Below are 17,351 nucleotides of genomic sequence, written 5' to 3'. Positions count from 1 at the left end.
CGCGGCGCTCGCTTCCTATTGGCACAGCTCCCACCTGGGCGGGACCGTCTGGGGCTCTGAGAGGACGCGATTGGCTCGCGCGGACGTCCGGGCGTCTCTCTGACGCAAGTGTCGCGCAGTGGTGACGCAGGCGGCGGAGCGGCCGGAAGCACCGCCCGGAGAGGGAGGGAGAGCTGGCAGCGGCGGCAGGTCAGTGCCGGCCCGGGCAGGCCTCGCGGAGGGCCTGCCGCGGTGCGCGCCGGGAGCCGGGCCCGGGTGGTCGGGGCCCCGCCTGGTTAGTCTGGAGCACCCATGGGAGCCGCGCTGCCCGCACCCTGAGGGGCTGCCCCTCTCCCCCGCTTCGGCCTGGGCTCCGAACCAGCACCCGCCTTGCTTCTTGTGTTCTCTGTGGTGGTTTTATTTTTATTTTTTTTTCCCTCTCTTTGGTGATACTGCTGAGCCCCTCGAGTCTCCCATCTCAGAGGGCCTCGCAGAACCCGGTGTTGAAAACCCCATTTGTAACAGCCGGTAGAGCATAGGCTCCGTGCACGTGGCATAAGGGGTGCTCTCCTGAGCTGGGCTGTCACGTTGCTGTAGGAGGCCGGCCTAACCTCGTGTGGGGTTGGGGCCTTGGATGTTCCGTGGTAAAACATCCAGGTTGCAGCCAATCGAGCCTGGTGCCTTGAGTCAGCAAGGTGCTGCTGCCAAAAGGCACGTGCTTAACCTCCCTCTTGTGCAGGGTTAAGCAGTGCCTGAGCCTGGGCTCTGCTGCCGTCCGCTTCACAGGCTCACAAGCTATTTTCTTTGTGTGCAGTAGTTTTTCCTCTTACTTCGTGAGGCTGATGCTTCCCAGAGGAGCTGATGAGTGTCTCATCCCACAGTGGGCTGTCAATGCTATATCATCACAGTTGGCTCAGAACAAAGAAGGAAGATCAGCGTTATGAAGAGAGCATTCAGCAGTGCACTGTTAGGGTGCAATTTGATGAAGTATAGGTGATTTATCATCTTTCAGCCACAAAAAGTTGAGTATCTTTTCCCTGCACTGGCATCCTCTCACTTTCGGCTCTACGGCTCATTGGGGTTTTCCATAAGCAGGCTCAATTGATTAAACCATTGAAAAAAAGGCCTTTTTTCCTGCCTTTAGTGAGTTAAATTGATGCACAGAAAAGTACCATGAGTGCCAGAGCTGACACAGGAGAGGGCAGGGCCACGTGCTTGGAAGAAGGCAGTAATAAGGAACGAAGGAAGTTTTACTCACTGCTCCCTTTAGGATGCTACTTCCAGTTCATTTTCATGGAGGCTGCCTCAGGAAGTTCTGCAAAGCAAGAAGCTATATGAATTAAAGCTAATCTGATATCTTGCAGCTATTTAGTTTCTCTTTTTCTCACTGTTGCTTACATACACTTATTTACTACATCCTGATGAACTTCTCTGAGCCTAATACCTTCATATACTTTGTTACTGCTTTTCTGAAAGTCAGACCTGTCATTCACGTAATCTGTCTTGGTGAAAGGCATGATGTAGCAGGTCTTTTCTATTTAGGATATGAAAGAGAATTACTGCTTCTGTCTAGCCTGAGGTTTAACCAGCAACACTGAGTTAAGCCCATTGTACTCTAGTGTAATCACACTTTCTCAGGCTTGATATTTTTGAGAAAAGCTTTTCTTTTTCTTCTTAAAATGAAGGGGGGAAAAAAAAACCAAAGGATTATCACTTGATCATGTGGAGCAGTGCTGGGAAACCTCAAAAATAATGGGTGTGCTTCTCCTAGTATACCCTTAAGGAACAGTCTATGTTGTATAAGCTAATGATGTCTCTGGTCAGATTACCATTTTGCTACCACCTGCAGAAAGCTCACTTTTCCCCATCCCTAGCCATGCTGTCTTCTATCTGCTTTGCATATGCTCTAGTCTAGTAATTTAAGTGATGTGGTCTTTGAACTGCTCTGCATCTAAAATACCATAATGGTTTTTTTGTTTGTTTATATATATTTTTTTTTTGGTGTGTTGGTTTTTCACTTTTTATCAGCTTGATTCACCTCAATACATAAATAGCTAATCACTGAAGTCATCACAGGATGGAAGTTGGATTGTAGCTTCAGGCAGCAAAGGAAGATCTCTCTGTGTATGGGGAATAATTTAACTTAAGCTGTAACAGGAAACTGTATCTTCACCATTTTAGACACCAAGTTTCACCTTCAGTAAATAGTACACTCCACTTTTTTTTTCCTACACCTAAATAGTTTATTAATGCTACTATGCATTTGATATATTTCTGAATATATTAATGCACTGATGTCCTGCTAAAATTATGTGAGATTAAAACATAATGTGATGACGAGTGTGGGCTCAGAATGTAATTCTCAAGCTTCTGCTTGCACGGTCAGACTTTGTTGCCTTAGGTGAAATTCCACATATATTTGCTGAGAAGGTGAAAAAGTCATATTTTCAGCTGGGCTTTTCAGCCTTTCTTTGTGCAGGAGTGTAGTTTTTAATTAAAAGAAGTGAACTTTAAGAAGAAGAAAAAGATACCCATGGCCACTTGGTTTCTGTTTAAGGAATGCCAAAAAGAAGGTAGGTTTTTAGTGAAAGCAGACTTTGTTTTTAATTTTCTGCTGTAATACTTCAGGACAGGTCAGTCTTGCAAAGAAAGTGAATGATTACACATTAAGATACAGGCACTGTTCCTGCAGTTTACAGGGAAAGGAATTCAGGAGGCTCTTGATGAAATGTTGAAAGACTTTGGTTTTGCAAATGATGTGGTATGAAGGCAGTTCTAGATAATAGGGTGTATGACAAACAGGTATAGGACCAGAGAGATTATTGTGTTTACAAAGGAGTAATGAAATAAAGAGCTTACCCATGTCCTGGGCTCACAGAAGGGTTCCAAGAGGAGTGATCTCCAGATAGAGATCCTTCCTCCTTGGGAGTCAGCCCTTAAATGGGGTATAGGAGAGGTGCAGTCAGGCTTCACCCCTTCTGGTCCCTCAGGTGAGATTGCATTCACCTGTGCCCCTGCAGCTGACTCAGCGCTCACCTCAGGTGGTCAATCAGAGGTTCAGGCCGTGATTCAACAGTTGCCATACATAGGGATATGTTGCACAGGTTGTGATCTTATGCCATTTTTAAGTCATAAAATCATTCTGGTTGTAAAAGGTGTTCCAGCCATTACCCTGACCGACCAAGTCCCATTGCTAAACCACATCCCTCAGTGCTATGTCCACACGCCTCTTAATTACCTCCAGAAAGAAGGACTCTCCCACTTCCTTGGCAGCCTCTTCCAATACCTGCCCACCCACCCTCTCTGAAGAAAACCTTCCTGATGCCCAGCCTAAACCTCCTTCAGGCAAAACTTGAGATGGTGGCCAAAGTTACTTTGTGCATACATTTGAAGTTGTGATGGCAAGGAAAGTTCAGAATCACTCTGTTGGCTCAGCCCTCTCATCTTCTGGAAGATGAATATTCATTTTATTAGAATTAGATATTAGAAAGCTGGATTTGAAGCTTGCAGGTGACCACTGAATGGAGACATGGTGCATAGAGGCTCTTAAAAGCATGTCATACTTAGTCACATTTGAATGTGAAGGGTTCTGTAGAACTTCAAGTATGAATACAAGAAAGACAGAAAGTGAACAGGGAAAGTTAATGGTGAATTACTTGAATTAATTAATCAAGTAATAGGCCAATGCCTCATTCTCCAAAATTCATATTCTGGACAAAACAAAGAAATTAAAACCTGAAACTGAAATTCTGTGATGTCTTTAGGTATGCTCAAGACCTGTGTCTTAGGCATTTCATTCAACCTTATATATGGTTTCTACTTTGCAATCTGTTCCTTGAAGTTCTTTATCCAACAGATTTTATTATATTGTTTAACTGCACACCTTCATTTCCAGCAGGTTTTTTAAAAGACAAATGTGTTATTACAATAGGACAGTAACACCATATACATCTACATTCTTCATATATCCATAGTACTGAATTGTATTCATGCAATTCCACAGAGAACATTTCTCTAACAGTAGTCTTTTAATCAAGGCCATGTTTAGATGCAGAAACTGGGTGTTCCAGAGCACTGTCCTGTCTAGTGTGCGTTGTTATTGGTGCTGTAGGTGCATATTGCCTAGTGCTTTATCTTGGCCATTGCTTTTCTTTTGTTGTTGTTTTTTTTCCCCCAGATAGTGTCCCTTGAAGTTCATACATTAAGGACATTGCAGATGTTACTATGAAACACATGCACGTCCATTAAAACCTTGTTAGATGTTATCGTATTTCTTTGCCCATGTAATTAATTCAAGTTTGACTTCAGTGCTTTGATGGGAGTTAAAATCACTGCTTAAGAACGCAATGGTCAAATCCTTTGCTTTTGAATTTTAAAATGCTCTTCTTGTGGTATTGGGTTACCACCTGTGAGATGGATCCTGACCTGGCTAATGAAAGACAGCGGGGAGTTGAGCTCGTGCTGCAGCCTGGGACTCTTTGTGGTAGGGTGGCAAGATGTCAGCTTCCCCTACAGAAACCATGCTAGATTCTGTCCTTGACTAGGATGTTCTTTGGCTTTCTTTTATTTATTTCCTTAAAGCTGACACTAGTGGTATTTTTTTCACCCAAAGGCTCAACTTCTTGAAGGGAAGTCTGATGGGAAAGAGTGGTTTGTGGTGTTTTTAGAAGGAACGTATTTCCATATATCTGTGCCTGGAAGAAAACCAATGTTACATGCAAGATAGACCCAGCATAGTGTGAGGATAAAGGGGATTTGGATGTGACTAGGAACTTCAGGAAGGGAGAAGAAATAACTGTATGCAAACTCCTGGCGCTGCTTGATGGAGAGGATTGAATCCTAGCGCTTCACACTAAGAGAATGTATTCAATCTCTCCCGTGGTTCTCAGCAGTAGTTAAAAGTACAATATTCTTACAGGAAGATTTTTTTATTAGTGCCTCGTAGGTCTGAATATAAGCTTAATAAGGCATAATTCAGCAAAGTGTATCTTAGATTTGTTTGGAAAATGTCTGCAGAATTCTGCAGCTGTCTGATCAATGAGATTGGTGCAGAGAAAACGCTTTCCATCAGCTCTCAGGTGACATATCCACAGTGAGATGTGCTTGCTTGGAATCACAGAGTTCATAGAGATTTGTTTGTTTGTTTCTGGGATCAACACTTAGAAGTGTCTCCACTTCCAAAGTTTGTCTTTTTAAATTACTTCTGTGTTGCCAGGTATGACTTCAGGTGGATCTTATTAGCATTATGCTGTGCCTAAACTCTGTAGGCAGAGTAGAGTTTAGTAGAGCTGGTAATAATAAAAAAAATAAGTAGAGTTATTCAGCTTGAATAAATAAAGCTTCTGGCTAGATTCTGCATTGACACAGTTTTATGGTGTCTAAATGTTGCTGACAGATTCAGTCAAAACCAAGGTTTAGCTCTAAGGGATTGTAAAGTTGTTGACAGTACTAACAGAATGAAAGAGATTTTCAGGAACAATGTCCCGTGACTGCATTCCCATGGACTCTGGCTTCTTTATGCACAAGTTTTCAGTGCTGTATGGCTAATTCATACTGGGCCATCCTTTACTGATAACACTTTTATCTTTACCCAGTTTAATGTAAAGCTCCATTAAAAATGACCTTTGTGAGACTGTAACCATTATGCACGAGGCGTGCAGAAGAAGGCTGACTTGAGAAATACTTGCTTCATGGCTAATTCATGCTGGGATAAACATAATTAAATTTCCTTGGAGGGAAGTTGGAGCTGGACATCCAGGCACTGTTTTCTATAAGCACTTCTCCCTGCCAACAAGCAGACAACAGATTTTGTTCGGTTCCTTTCAATTTGAGCACTGTGAATAATATTTGGCCTTAAGACAGAGATAGCTGAGGCGGGGAAGTGTTTTAAGAGAAAAGAATAAGAACGTCTTTTGTATTCGGGAGACAAAACCAACAGTACAAGGCTGGATTGCTTTGTAGTTGCGCTGGCTGTAACCCTTGAGAGGAATGAAGCTCAGCTGCAGAGGAGGGTTAAAGAGAAGCAAAGCTTCAATGAGTAATGGTGTTTAAGGTTTTTGAGGGGGAAGCATTTTTCGTATGAAAGATAAAATCCAAGTGGGTTACTGTGCTAAGCGATAATAAATCTTTGAGCAGGCTTACCTGATGGAAGTGACTCATCAGCTGGGGGGTAAACATATAGAGCTTGATAATTTCAGGGGGTGTTTCAGTGTGGGGAGTACAGAAAAGTACTGTAAAAATACTGTTTGTCAAAAAGGATATTATGGGTTGAACGATGAAAAAAAAAACAAGGTACCCATCCAGATCCTTCCTTCTGCTGTCTTTTCCCACTTTTCTCTATTTAAGACTTGAATGCTGGGGAGGTACATGCTCAGTGTGGGAAAAATCTAACGGTCTCTAAGTGAGATTGGCAGAATTTAACTATTTTTGACATTAGCTCACAGATAAAAATTGAAGAACAATCTTCAGATGTGTTTTTTTTTTTGTTTTGTTTTGACTCCGAGGAACCTTTTGCTTAAGAAATGGTTATTCATACCCTAAAGCAGAATAAAGGCTCTTATTGAAATAGTCCAGTCAAAGTTTTATTTGATGTTAACTGGAAGTACAAACCTCTGCGTGTTTCCAAAGTGTGTATAATAGTCATGCTTACCTTGAACCTTCCATATACACATGCATCGAGTTGAGGGGAATTCTTTTATTGGCTAGAGATAAGCTTGAAATAGTGGAGGGAAAACACACAAAACCTTGTGAAATGATAGTAAACCTTTGCCCTGTGCCATATGAAGAGTTGATTCCCTTTGTTACATTCACTCGTTACATCCACTCTTGTGGGCTGTCTTAAGGCCTGTCTTGTAGCCTTCTGCTTCTACCGAGATAAAAGTTTAATCACTGAAGAAGCTGTCTGCTGGAGCTCAGATTCAACACAGCTTTCTTACTCCAGCTCTGAGTAGAACTGCAACTGGCTGAATGTTAAGGTAGCAATTTGTATGCTTTTGCTTCCCACTGTTTTGTTATGAATTTGAGGTACCACTTCCTAATTCTACGATTGTCGCATTGACGTTATTAACATGTAAGGAGGGAAAATGCCACATCCGTTTCCCAGCTATAGGAAAGATGCATGAAAACTGGTCTTCTGACTTCAGAAGTTAAGTATCCTTTTTTGTTGTTGTTGCAGTATACATGAAGGTCAAGATCTGAAGCTGCTATGACTGACCCAGACGTCCTCACTGAGGTCCCTGCAGCTCTCAAGCGCCTCGCCAAGTATGTCGTGCGTGGTTTTTATGGCATTGAACACGCTTTGGCTCTGGACATTCTCATCCGAAACCCCTGTGTGAAGGAAGAGGACATGTTAGAGCTCCTTAAATTTGATAGGAAGCAGCTGCGGTCTGTCCTCAACACCCTCAAGGGTGACAAGTTCATCAAATGCAGGATGAGGGTAGAGACAGCGGCAGATGGCAAAACCACCCGCCATAACTACTACTTCATCAACTACCGCCTGCTGGTGAATGTGGTGAAGTACAAGCTGGACCACATGAGGAGGAGGATCGAGACAGACGAGAGAGACTCCACCAATCGCGCCTCTTTTAAATGCCCCATTTGCTTCAGTACTTTCACAGACTTGGAGGCCAAACAGCTCTTTGACCCCAGGGCAGGTAAGAGTGGGTAGCAGTGGGCTGGCTTTCTCCTTTGTAAGTGCTGGGGGTTAAAGAAAGGGGGTCTTAGAGCAATTCTCTCAAGTCTGACGGAGGTAGGAGCGCTCTGTTTCTGCAGAGATAAACACTACATTGTTGCAGTGATCTAAACAATCATACTTTGCTGCCCTGCTGGTAGTTTTGGTAATGGATAGGGTAGTTCTTATGTTATCAGTACAGGCAAATAGTAATTTTGGTAAAATGCTTGTAGATAAATATACTTGAGTGATAAGAAGCAGAGAAATGGAGGTCTCATCCCAGTCAAATTCAGGAATGGAAAGGGCAGTCTGTCCTTTTTGGTGGCTTTTTGGTATAACCTGATCTTGCCGTTGAACTGTACGACTTCTCGTGTGCAGAGAGGACATATAAATTGCTGAGTTTTATATGCAGAAAATTTATAATGTGGATATGGGCACGCAGGGAGTAAACTATCACCGTTTAATTTTCTTCTAGCCATTTCATTATACTGCATGACCTAGTTTCCCTAGTGTAAAGCATTCTCACAAAAGTTAAAAGGAATTAATTACAGACTTGTCTGTGGTTGGGAATAAACAACCCTTCTTTTTTCAAGTCTGTGTCTCAGTGGAGATGTGTATCTGTCTCATGCATATAAAATCAGTCATTGCAAGGTGTCACTGCTGGCGCAGTCCAAATGCTTTGAGTCTGAATCTGTGCCGGTGAGGGAAGAGCACCTGCGCCTGAGGAGATCCTATTTTGCCTCTCTAATCTGAGATTATTTTGAGGTGAAGGCAGGGAGCAGAGGTTGGACGTCAGACCTCCACCCTCTGAACTAGTTTCCTTACTCTTTAATCTTTTCATTTGAATTCTTTGCCCTGCGTACATTTTTTAAAGTAAAAATGGCTGCTTTCTAACAGGCATTTGCGTTATCCACATGCATTCCCTGTCCTCTGGAATTTCATATCAGAAAAGAACTGACACGTAGGTCTCTTCCAGAGAGAACTCTGAACAAGGCATGCAGGGGGACCAGGTTTCATCGTACAGTGAATAGCCACCCCTTTTCAAGGATGCCTTATCAGTGCTGTGCATGCACCTCTCCCACTCATTGAAACTCCCGGCAGCACAAGAGCTGAAGGGCAGCTGAAAGCCCCGGGTATTTCAGTCACGGTTGACCCGAGCTGCTCCTGGACAGCAGCTGCATTGATAAAATATTGTGAATCAGAATGCAGGGCCAAAGAGGTCTGTGGAGCAGGCAGAGCATGGAAAGCATCTTCTGTGCTAGTAGCGATACTTAATGGCAATTTGCTGTTAAAAGGCGTCTTGTTCTATTATCTGCTTCTTCAGTGTCCTTGTCGTGCAGAACTGGAGACAGTTTAGATTTCTTGACTTTCCTTCTGCTTCTTTCTTCTTTTCTGGTTAAAAGTCAAATGCAAACTAACCAGCTGTTCTAGAATGAAAGTAGGATTAGAGGAAGAGGGCTCTCACTTTTTCCCTTCATTATCAGTGACGGTAAGGTTTCCAGTGTCTGTCTGTGCTTGTGATCATTCTGTCACAATCACAAAGTTGTAACTGCAGTGTCTTTGTCAGCCTCCCGGCTTCATCCAGTGTCTGTTTCACACAGACTGCAGGCCCTCTTGTTTCACATCTGTTTTACTCCATTTGTGCATAATTTTGGAACAAAACCGAGGTTTTTATTTTTTTTTCAGTACAGGTTGTGATTCTTGTTGTTTGAAGGTTGGGAAAACGTTTGCCAAGAGAAACTGAATGATAGTGACAGGGGAGCACAGAGGTGTATTGTCATGCTTTGATTGCTGTTCAGTTTTATTTGAAAAATACTTTTGAGCAGACATCAAGTTGCCTTTTGCCATCACAGTGTTCTTGTATCTTAACCAAGAGATTCCCTGTGTCTGAGAAGCCTGGGTGAAAACTTAATTAAATCTTGTGAAAACAACGGGAAAAAAACCTACTGTAACGTGCCTTGAGCAAGGGACAGAAGTTGGTTTATTATACTCTATGGGTCAGACTGCTTTTTTTTTTGTTTCTTTCAGGAAAAAGGATGTACAGAAAGCAGTCTTTCCCAAGTCATGTTGCCTGCATCCTTTATTGGAAGTGCAGAGCTGTACCTCTGTTGGAATTTTATCTTCTCTGTGCCTTGATGGTGGGGACTTATCTTGTTCAAGAACCTCTAGCTGTCTTTTTCCTGTCTTTCCCTTTGCTTTCTTGGAACTCAAAGATAAAAGCTTTGAGCATTTTTAACCTTCTAGGTGAAATGATATAAGCAATGCAAAATAAGTTTTGCATTACCACTCCAACTGTACTTGGAGAATTGATAACAACAATGAAAACCATGTTAAGAGCTTTCATTTGGATAAGCTGCTGTCTTTTTGCAGGTAGATTTGTTGTTACTGTAGAGGCTTGCAGGGATGGTTTAAAAGTTGCAGTTATCTTTCCAGGCTTTTGAATATGGAGGTGACTATCCTAGAGTCCTGCAGAAGAGAGTCTTTTTGTGCATGCAAGATCATGTTCGTTTCACTCAGCTAATTGCAATAGAAAACATGTAGAAAGAACTTGAATTCATGAGGTTTCAGGCTTGCATTCTGCCTATTGACCTGACTGTGCTTTTGATAAGAATTGCTGCAGTCTGGCTTACACAGTGCTGACAATTCTTACCCACTTTCAGTGTTTTGAGAACTACAGGAAGAAAAACGCAAATGCTGTATAAATAAAGTCTGTCTTTGAGCTTTGTTTTACATGAGTTGACCGAGAAAGGAAAAGGATTGTAGTCTTCCAAAGAGATCCTGTTATAAACACTTGAAAACTGATCATTGCCTTACCTTTGTGCTGTCGTCTGCTGTCTGACCTGAGCTGTGATCTTTCATCCCTTTGTTCTGCACACATGCTAGCAGTTGTCTGCCATTGCCGTTGTTATGAAGCATCATGCAGCCAGAAAGCTACAGCCATTCCCTTAAACAAGGTAAGGACTGTCTCTTGAGGCAGAGCTGTACAAGAAGAGGTTTAATTGAATAACAGTAAGAAAAGTCAGGTGTTAAGTGCGTACTGTGAATAACGCTGCTGAACTGTCTGCTTCCAGACCTGGGCTTTCAATGAACACTGACATAAGGTTTTTCAAGTGTTTCACCTTCAGATGGGATGTTACTTCATCTGGCTCTTCCACAGAGCATTGGGAAGATTGCTGTTTCCTGTGGTTTTAAAAGTAGAAACTACAGAAACTTATAATTCCTGGAATTATAGAGCAGTCTAAGCAATTAGGGAGTAATTTATGGATTGGATTAAAAATTTATATATATTAAATCTCAGAGGTTTACATACGTAAACCTCTAGTATGTTCTCTGTAGGGTGAGAGGTGGACCCAAGAGCTGCATTATCTCACCCAGTAGAGGGAGCTGTCTTCTTTTCTCTATGCATACTGCCTTAGGTTGGTTGATTTGTTGAATGTCATAAAAATGGAAATGATTTTCGTGGATATGTGTTCTGTAGCATGATTAAGTGGGTCTGGTTGGGGAAGGTCTCTGATGTATCCTGTTCTCAAACTCTAATCATATTTGTAAATCTAGACTAGCATTGGATTTGCCTGTCAAACTCAAGGTCAATTTGAAAGAAATGATGTGACTAGAAACTGCAATTGGGAGAGTGGGGCTGAAGTGGAGGAGTGAGAGAAACTAGATCCTGCAGTGCATTACACTGGCTAGTATTAAGGCCTGGATTTCCTTACGTATTCTAAATACCAAACTGTGTCAGCATATCTACCAGGGTAGCAAGTAAATTTGATTTTTGAAAGAAAATAAATGCTAAATAAAATAACTTTTCTGTTTTCTTCTGTGTTTGCAATCTAATTTTTATACAGGCTCGTTTTCTTTCACTTCTCTTATTCTAAAGTATAATGTTGATGTTAACAGTAAATATTCTTGCAGTTGTCTGTTACCTACATCCATATGTTGTGTCTTCACCATAACGTTTGGTTGGGTAAGATGTGAATAATAATGGAAATAAGAGGATAGAAGGTAAGCGGGTAACATGAATTAGGGATGTTCTTAACTGTGGTTGTAATTGCTAGAGTCTTTTGTTACTGGGAATTGCAGCAGCTAACTGCTTATATCCACCTTGCCCTCCCACAGTTTGGTCCTGGTTTGATGAATAGCTATTACAATCTGACTGCTCCTGGAGATGTGCTGTAATAGTAGCATGCTGTTCATGAGGCTTATTAGGTGTGCTGTTAGGAAATGTATTTTGGGAAGAATAGTTAGAGGTGGCAGTATTGGTTTTCTAGAAGGGGAAACAACACCTTGAATTTCATCCTCCCCTCCTCCTTTTACGGTCAGTCATTACGTGCATTCCTGTTATGAAGTACACAGATATGTTCAGATGCTGGGTTTTTTGTACCTGGTACAAGGCGTCTTATATCACGTTCAGGCATCATTTATTCAGCTGAGCTTTTACATGATTTGGGCCCTGTTATTAAGATTAGAAATTTAACCGGTCTTTGATTTTTGCTTTGTCTTGTGTATGGACTTCTGGAGCCTTTTCTTCTGGGCACTCAGCTCCTCACTTCATCCTCAGCAAGCTATTAGAGCACAACTGTCTTACTGTTCTGGATTTCTGCTTACTCAGGCAAGTCCTTCAAATCTTCCTCATCCAATTCAAATGACTTCAGAGCCTGCCTTATCTATTTTGTTGTTTTTCCTATGCTCCCCCTTCTACTTGTTTTTCTTTGCCTTGCCTTTTCTTCTGGAGATCTCCTGTCCATCTCTGGTACATCTCTTTGATTTCTCTCCCTTTCAGCCATTAGAAAAAAATGACGTTGAGCTATTCATTCTGTGTATTCATGCTATGTATTCAATCCGATTTGTTCTTTCTGCTGTTGATTCTTGTCCTTTACATCGAACAGTGTTTCAGAATAGACATTCTAGATAGCTTTGTCTACCATATACTGCTGTCTGTGTGTTATATGATACTCCTACTACAACAGTTGACAGCCTTACCAGCCAAAAGCAGGACTTAAGAAGTCTGTGTGTGAATTGGCAGACCAGAAACTTTCCCTGAAAAAGGATTCAGAGCAATTCAGTTTTGAACAACTTAACATTCTGTGAAATTTTTTTCATTGTCTTTGTTGTTAGTCTTCCAACTGTTTGCAAACCCAGCAGTGTGATTTTTTCTTGACTTTACAGCCACTTTTTGTTTGTCTGCCCTGCCACACAAAGCTTTTGGCACACGCCAGCAGAAGGAAATCATCCATACTCTGCTTAGTTTCATTGTTCCTATTCAAATTTCTGGCAAAAGCTGCAAGAATACTCCTATCAGCTTTGCTCTGCTCCAGTGTGATAAGGCCTGGAGCTACAGGGAAGGAAAAACTGAAGGAAAACATCAAAATTAATGCATGTTTTTATGAAAGTAAGAATACTCTTCAGAAAGCCTTACAAGGAATGTGTAGATTCTATCTATAACCTGAAGGGAATGAGTTAAAGCTGGACACTCTTTCTGAAAGATACCTTTTTGTCCAACCATGGATTATTCAACTTGATAGAGAAATAGGTGACAGTAACGTTAGAGACTCCAGGATTGTAAAGGCCTCTTTCAAGGCAAAATCCAAAGCTCAGCGCTGTTGCTTATGAAGTGCTGGCTGGTCCCTTCCCTGTCCTCCAGATTGTTCTCTGGCCGGTGTGCCTCTACTTTTTTTTTTTTTTAATCTGATAAATGCAAGCCTTTACTTACAGTATTGATAGAATTTTTGTCTGCAAAGGACATCTTATTAGAAGTGCAGGCAATATTTGCCCTTCAAGTAAGGGTTATCGCTTTAGCTTTTATTTTGCCTTTGCAAATTGAAATAGATAACAGTAAGATCTCTAGATCTGTGAACATTGCAAAAGCGTTTGCAGTGATATCCTGAAAGCTGGACTGCACCGTTCCTGTCTTTTACTCTGATGTCTTGCTGTTCTTTTGATACTGCACTCTCAGTAATACCATCTGCAAAGTGTCATCCTTTTAGTCATGGGCTTCTGCTTGTAAGTCAGATTAGGAGCACATCTGGAATCCTTTTACCTGTGGGACAGTGCTTCTACTAGCACACTGAGGAGAATAAGTGATAGAGCTCCTCTAGATAATACCAAGTGGTTCCAAAGTGCTTAAAAAATAATCAGATTAATGCTGTTTTTCTGTAATGCACTTTAAATTTGGTTGATATCCTTTGAATTTTTTGATGTTTGCTATTTATGCTGTGTCCAAGAAATAATTACAGTGGAGTAACAGGAAAAAGTAATCAGCATCTGTGTGAATCCTTCGTGAGTCTATAAGTCGTTTGATGTTGGGAAGCAGGTGGTAATGGGGCTTTACCATGAAATGCTTCATGATGTAGATTTCTCCAGCTTTAAAACTGTAGAATCATAAAGTTTGGAAAAGACCTCTAAGATCATCTAGTCTAACCGTCTACCCATCCCCACCATGCCCATTAAACCATGCCCTCAAGTGCCGTATCTACACATTACTTGAACACCTCCAAGGATGGTGACTCCACCACTTTCCTGGGCAGCTTGTTCCAGTGCTTGCATGCCCCTTCAGAGTAGAAATTTTTACCTAATATCCAACCTGAATGTCCCCTGATTTTCCTCAGGGCATTCCCACAGGGAATGCAGAATAGATAAAGATACTGCCTAAACAAAAGCCTTCTATGTTACACAACGTGTCCCCTTCCAGTTCAGCTTTTGGAAGAAAACCCTACAGTGTACACGTTGAGTAGGTTGATGGTCTTAGGGAAATCTTTAATGCAGGGTAAATGTGAGACCAAAAAATACTTCAAAAGGACTGTTTTTAGTGGTTTAAAAGCTAATATTAGAAAGTTTCTTTAAACCCGTCGGGAATAGTGGTGATGATGCAACAGTAGAATTGAAGAGGAAAAAGGTCAAAGAAAAAATGCTGAGATGATTTTCATCAGCTTTGTCCGTGGGATGGAAACTTAAAAAGGAACTGTTTGTACTTTCTAGATAGTGAAGTAGAATAGCAAAGAAGCTTTGCTCATTTGGTATTCCTTCAAGAGGAGGTATTTTTCTTGAGGTTTTGGGAGGCTTTTTTTTTTGTTTGTATTTTTTGGTTTGGTTTTTGAGTTTTCTGGATGTAGCTCTTGGATGCACCGGCACTGCCTCAGACTTCTCTGGGGGACAAAGAAACTACTTGCCTGTCTGACAGTGCATTCTGAAGGTGTCTTTTGGAGCCTCGAACAAAATATGATTGAAACAAACAGAATCATTAAGATTGGAAAAGACAGCTAAGATCGCTCAGTCCAACCACCAACCCAGCCCCACCACGCCCACTAAGCCATGCCCATCGGTGCCACATCTGCACGGTTCTGTCTCTGGGGACAGTGACTCCATCAGTCCCCTGGGCACCCCGTTCCAATTGATGGTACTCAGTTACACAAACCTTTGAAGGGGCTGTCAGAAAAAAAGTATAATTGGGTAAAAAGATGTCTAAAAACGGCGAAAACGTGGTAAATGCAAAGGAGTCTAATCTGGGGTAAGGGAAAAGTGAGATATGGTTCCCATTGCTTTTATGAAGAAGGAAAATGGACTGGGTGACTCCTGAGCATGTCTGACCTGTCAAAACCATTACTAAGCTGCGCACAAATAGTAGGAGGCAAATAAAAGCTGCCTACAGTGATTTCCTGAAGCCAGTTCCGTAGTTAGAGTAGTTCTGACTAACTTGTTTTCAGTCTGGAGATGTAAGGAGGGCCTTATACTCTCTCTTCTAACCTCTCTTCTTTTAATTTTTTTAATGAAAAGTAGACCCTCTATTGACAGAAATATGTAACATCTTGCATTTTGCTTCAAGTTCAGTTCATTCTTGTTAAAGGAAAATGACTTTACGGAGTATAACTTTCAGTATGCATAGTGAAGTGATGGTCTCTTCTTTGATCTTTTGTTTCAATGTCTGAAATGGAGAATAGCTGAAGGAAAAGTGTTTATGCTGCAGAAGAATGAAATCCCTCTCCCTTGAGGGGAGGGAGGAGAGTCCTTCTGTCAGTCTGGTAAAGTGCTTTTAGGTTGTCTTGTTGGTTTTGGGAGGGAGATGTGTTTGATTTGGGGTTTTTTTTTTTGGGGGGGGGGAGGTATTTTTTGCTTCTTATACTTCAAAGACATGATTTTCTTTTTTTGTCATGTGGTGAAAAGAAGGTCAGAGTTGGTCCCTGTTGCCACTCAGTTCTGTGCATGAGGATGAGCGTTTGAACCTTCATCTGTGAGCTTGGAAAATAACCTTTTCCACTCATCTGTTACACTCCCTGAAAAATTAACGACATCCCCTCTGGCACCATTCAATCAGTTCTTTCTGTTATCGTGTCAGCTCAGACTCGTTTCCAGCTTACCAAGGAATATCAGTTGTATGAATGAGTGAAAAACATGGGGTTTCTATAGTGATCTGATCAATTGTGCTGCAGGGCTGCCAATGTTAATATAGCTTCCCTGAGCCAATTTTCAAAGCAGCTGAGGATTGTGAGGCTGAAGTTTCTTGCAGTAGCATGCCAGGTGACACTGTGGCAGGTGTCCTGATGAAATGCCTGATAACTGGCAGTAATGCCATCTCCATACATGCCAAACATACACTTCTTGCAGTTGCAATCCACGTGTGCCCTGCCAGCTCCCAAAATCTGCTTCCTTTCATTTGCAAGAATGAGCACTGTTTATGTCCCAGCTCGATTCACCTTGATTCTTAACTGTGGTGTTGAGGTTACCAACAGCAATTTCGAATTATAAGCGATATTGAGTTATATCTTTATGGGAAGTTGCTGGTTCCTTCTACTTTTGATAATGTTTTGGGCCTGGAGATTGGGTTTTCCAAAGAATGGCCGACTGCTGCATATTCACTGCTTCCTTTTTTCTTTTTTTTCCTATTGAGTCCCATTACAAAATAAAGCCAAAAAGAAGGCAAGATTTGTATTGATGAGTGTGCTGGTAGTCACTGATCAGCTCACAACGCAAACATTTCTGTCTGAATCTGTTGGAAGTTCAACATCAGTACCAGCTTATGGAATCTAGCTTGTTGTCAAATACCATACATTTTATAATTTGTTCCAAAATCACCAAAAAAAAAAAGTAGTCTTGTCATTATACAGCTGCTCATAAATACCTACTTCTCACTGCAATTTTCAGTCTCGCTTTAAACATGGTGATTCAGTATAGCTTTCAGTAGTGACTCCAGGTGAATATCCTGCAGCATATGGGCTTTTTACTTTGGAGAACTTTGCCTTGATGCACACAGTGCTTGTAGTTGGCTACTGAAAGTAGTTACCCTTTTCTCTACGTCATCCCCCACAACTGTAAGGTTGAAATTGAACCTAAAGAACAAAACTGTGTTCAGAGTTTTCATACAGATACTTATTTGCTCCCCGGAGCTGTCAAAGGTGGTTCAGTATCTTCTTTTCTCTTCTCCTTTTCTAGATTATTGGTTTTCCTTATTCTAATTAGAATGCTTTTTAATTAAATGGTTTTCCCAAGCTGTCTAAAAAGGTGTTGAGGAAGAACTCTTCTGTTAGTGATGTTACTGTTAAGGTCTCAGCAGTTGACAGAAATAGTTAATATTTCATAGAATCACAGGATGGCCTGGGTTGAAAAGGACCACAATGATCATCGAGTTTCAACCCCCCTACTATATGCAGGGTTGCCAACCACCAGACCAGGCTGCCCAGAGCCACATCCAGCCTGGCCTTGAATGCCTCTG

General features: G+C 41.6%; 1 protein-coding gene across 3 annotated transcripts in view; it reads left to right on the top strand.

Annotated features, from left to right (window-relative positions):
• The first annotated feature begins 120 nt into the window (after nucleotides 1-120).
• The window catches only part of GTF2E1 (general transcription factor IIE subunit 1), a 52,980-nt gene continuing 35,749 nt past the window's right edge, over nucleotides 121-17,351 (top strand). The window contains exons 1-3 of one of the 3 annotated variants that reach the window (XM_040707235.2): nucleotides 121-189; nucleotides 794-1,000; nucleotides 7,154-7,631. In XM_040707235.2, the coding sequence (XP_040563169.1) occupies nucleotides 7,184-7,631 (448 nt within the window). In that variant the 5' untranslated portion in view covers nucleotides 121-189; nucleotides 794-1,000; nucleotides 7,154-7,183. Of the gene's footprint in view, nucleotides 275-793; nucleotides 1,001-7,153; nucleotides 7,632-17,351 lie in introns of all 3 variants that reach the window. The other 2 variants (XM_040707230.2, XM_046913553.1) reach the window with 2 other exon arrangements.

Source organism: Gallus gallus, chromosome 1, assembly GCF_016699485.2.
Source record: "Gallus gallus isolate bGalGal1 chromosome 1, bGalGal1.mat.broiler.GRCg7b, whole genome shotgun sequence".
NCBI classification, from domain to species: Eukaryota; Metazoa; Chordata; class Aves; order Galliformes; family Phasianidae; genus Gallus; species Gallus gallus.
Note: the sequence above shows the minus strand (reverse complement) of the source record. Positions and strands in the feature narration are given on the sequence as shown.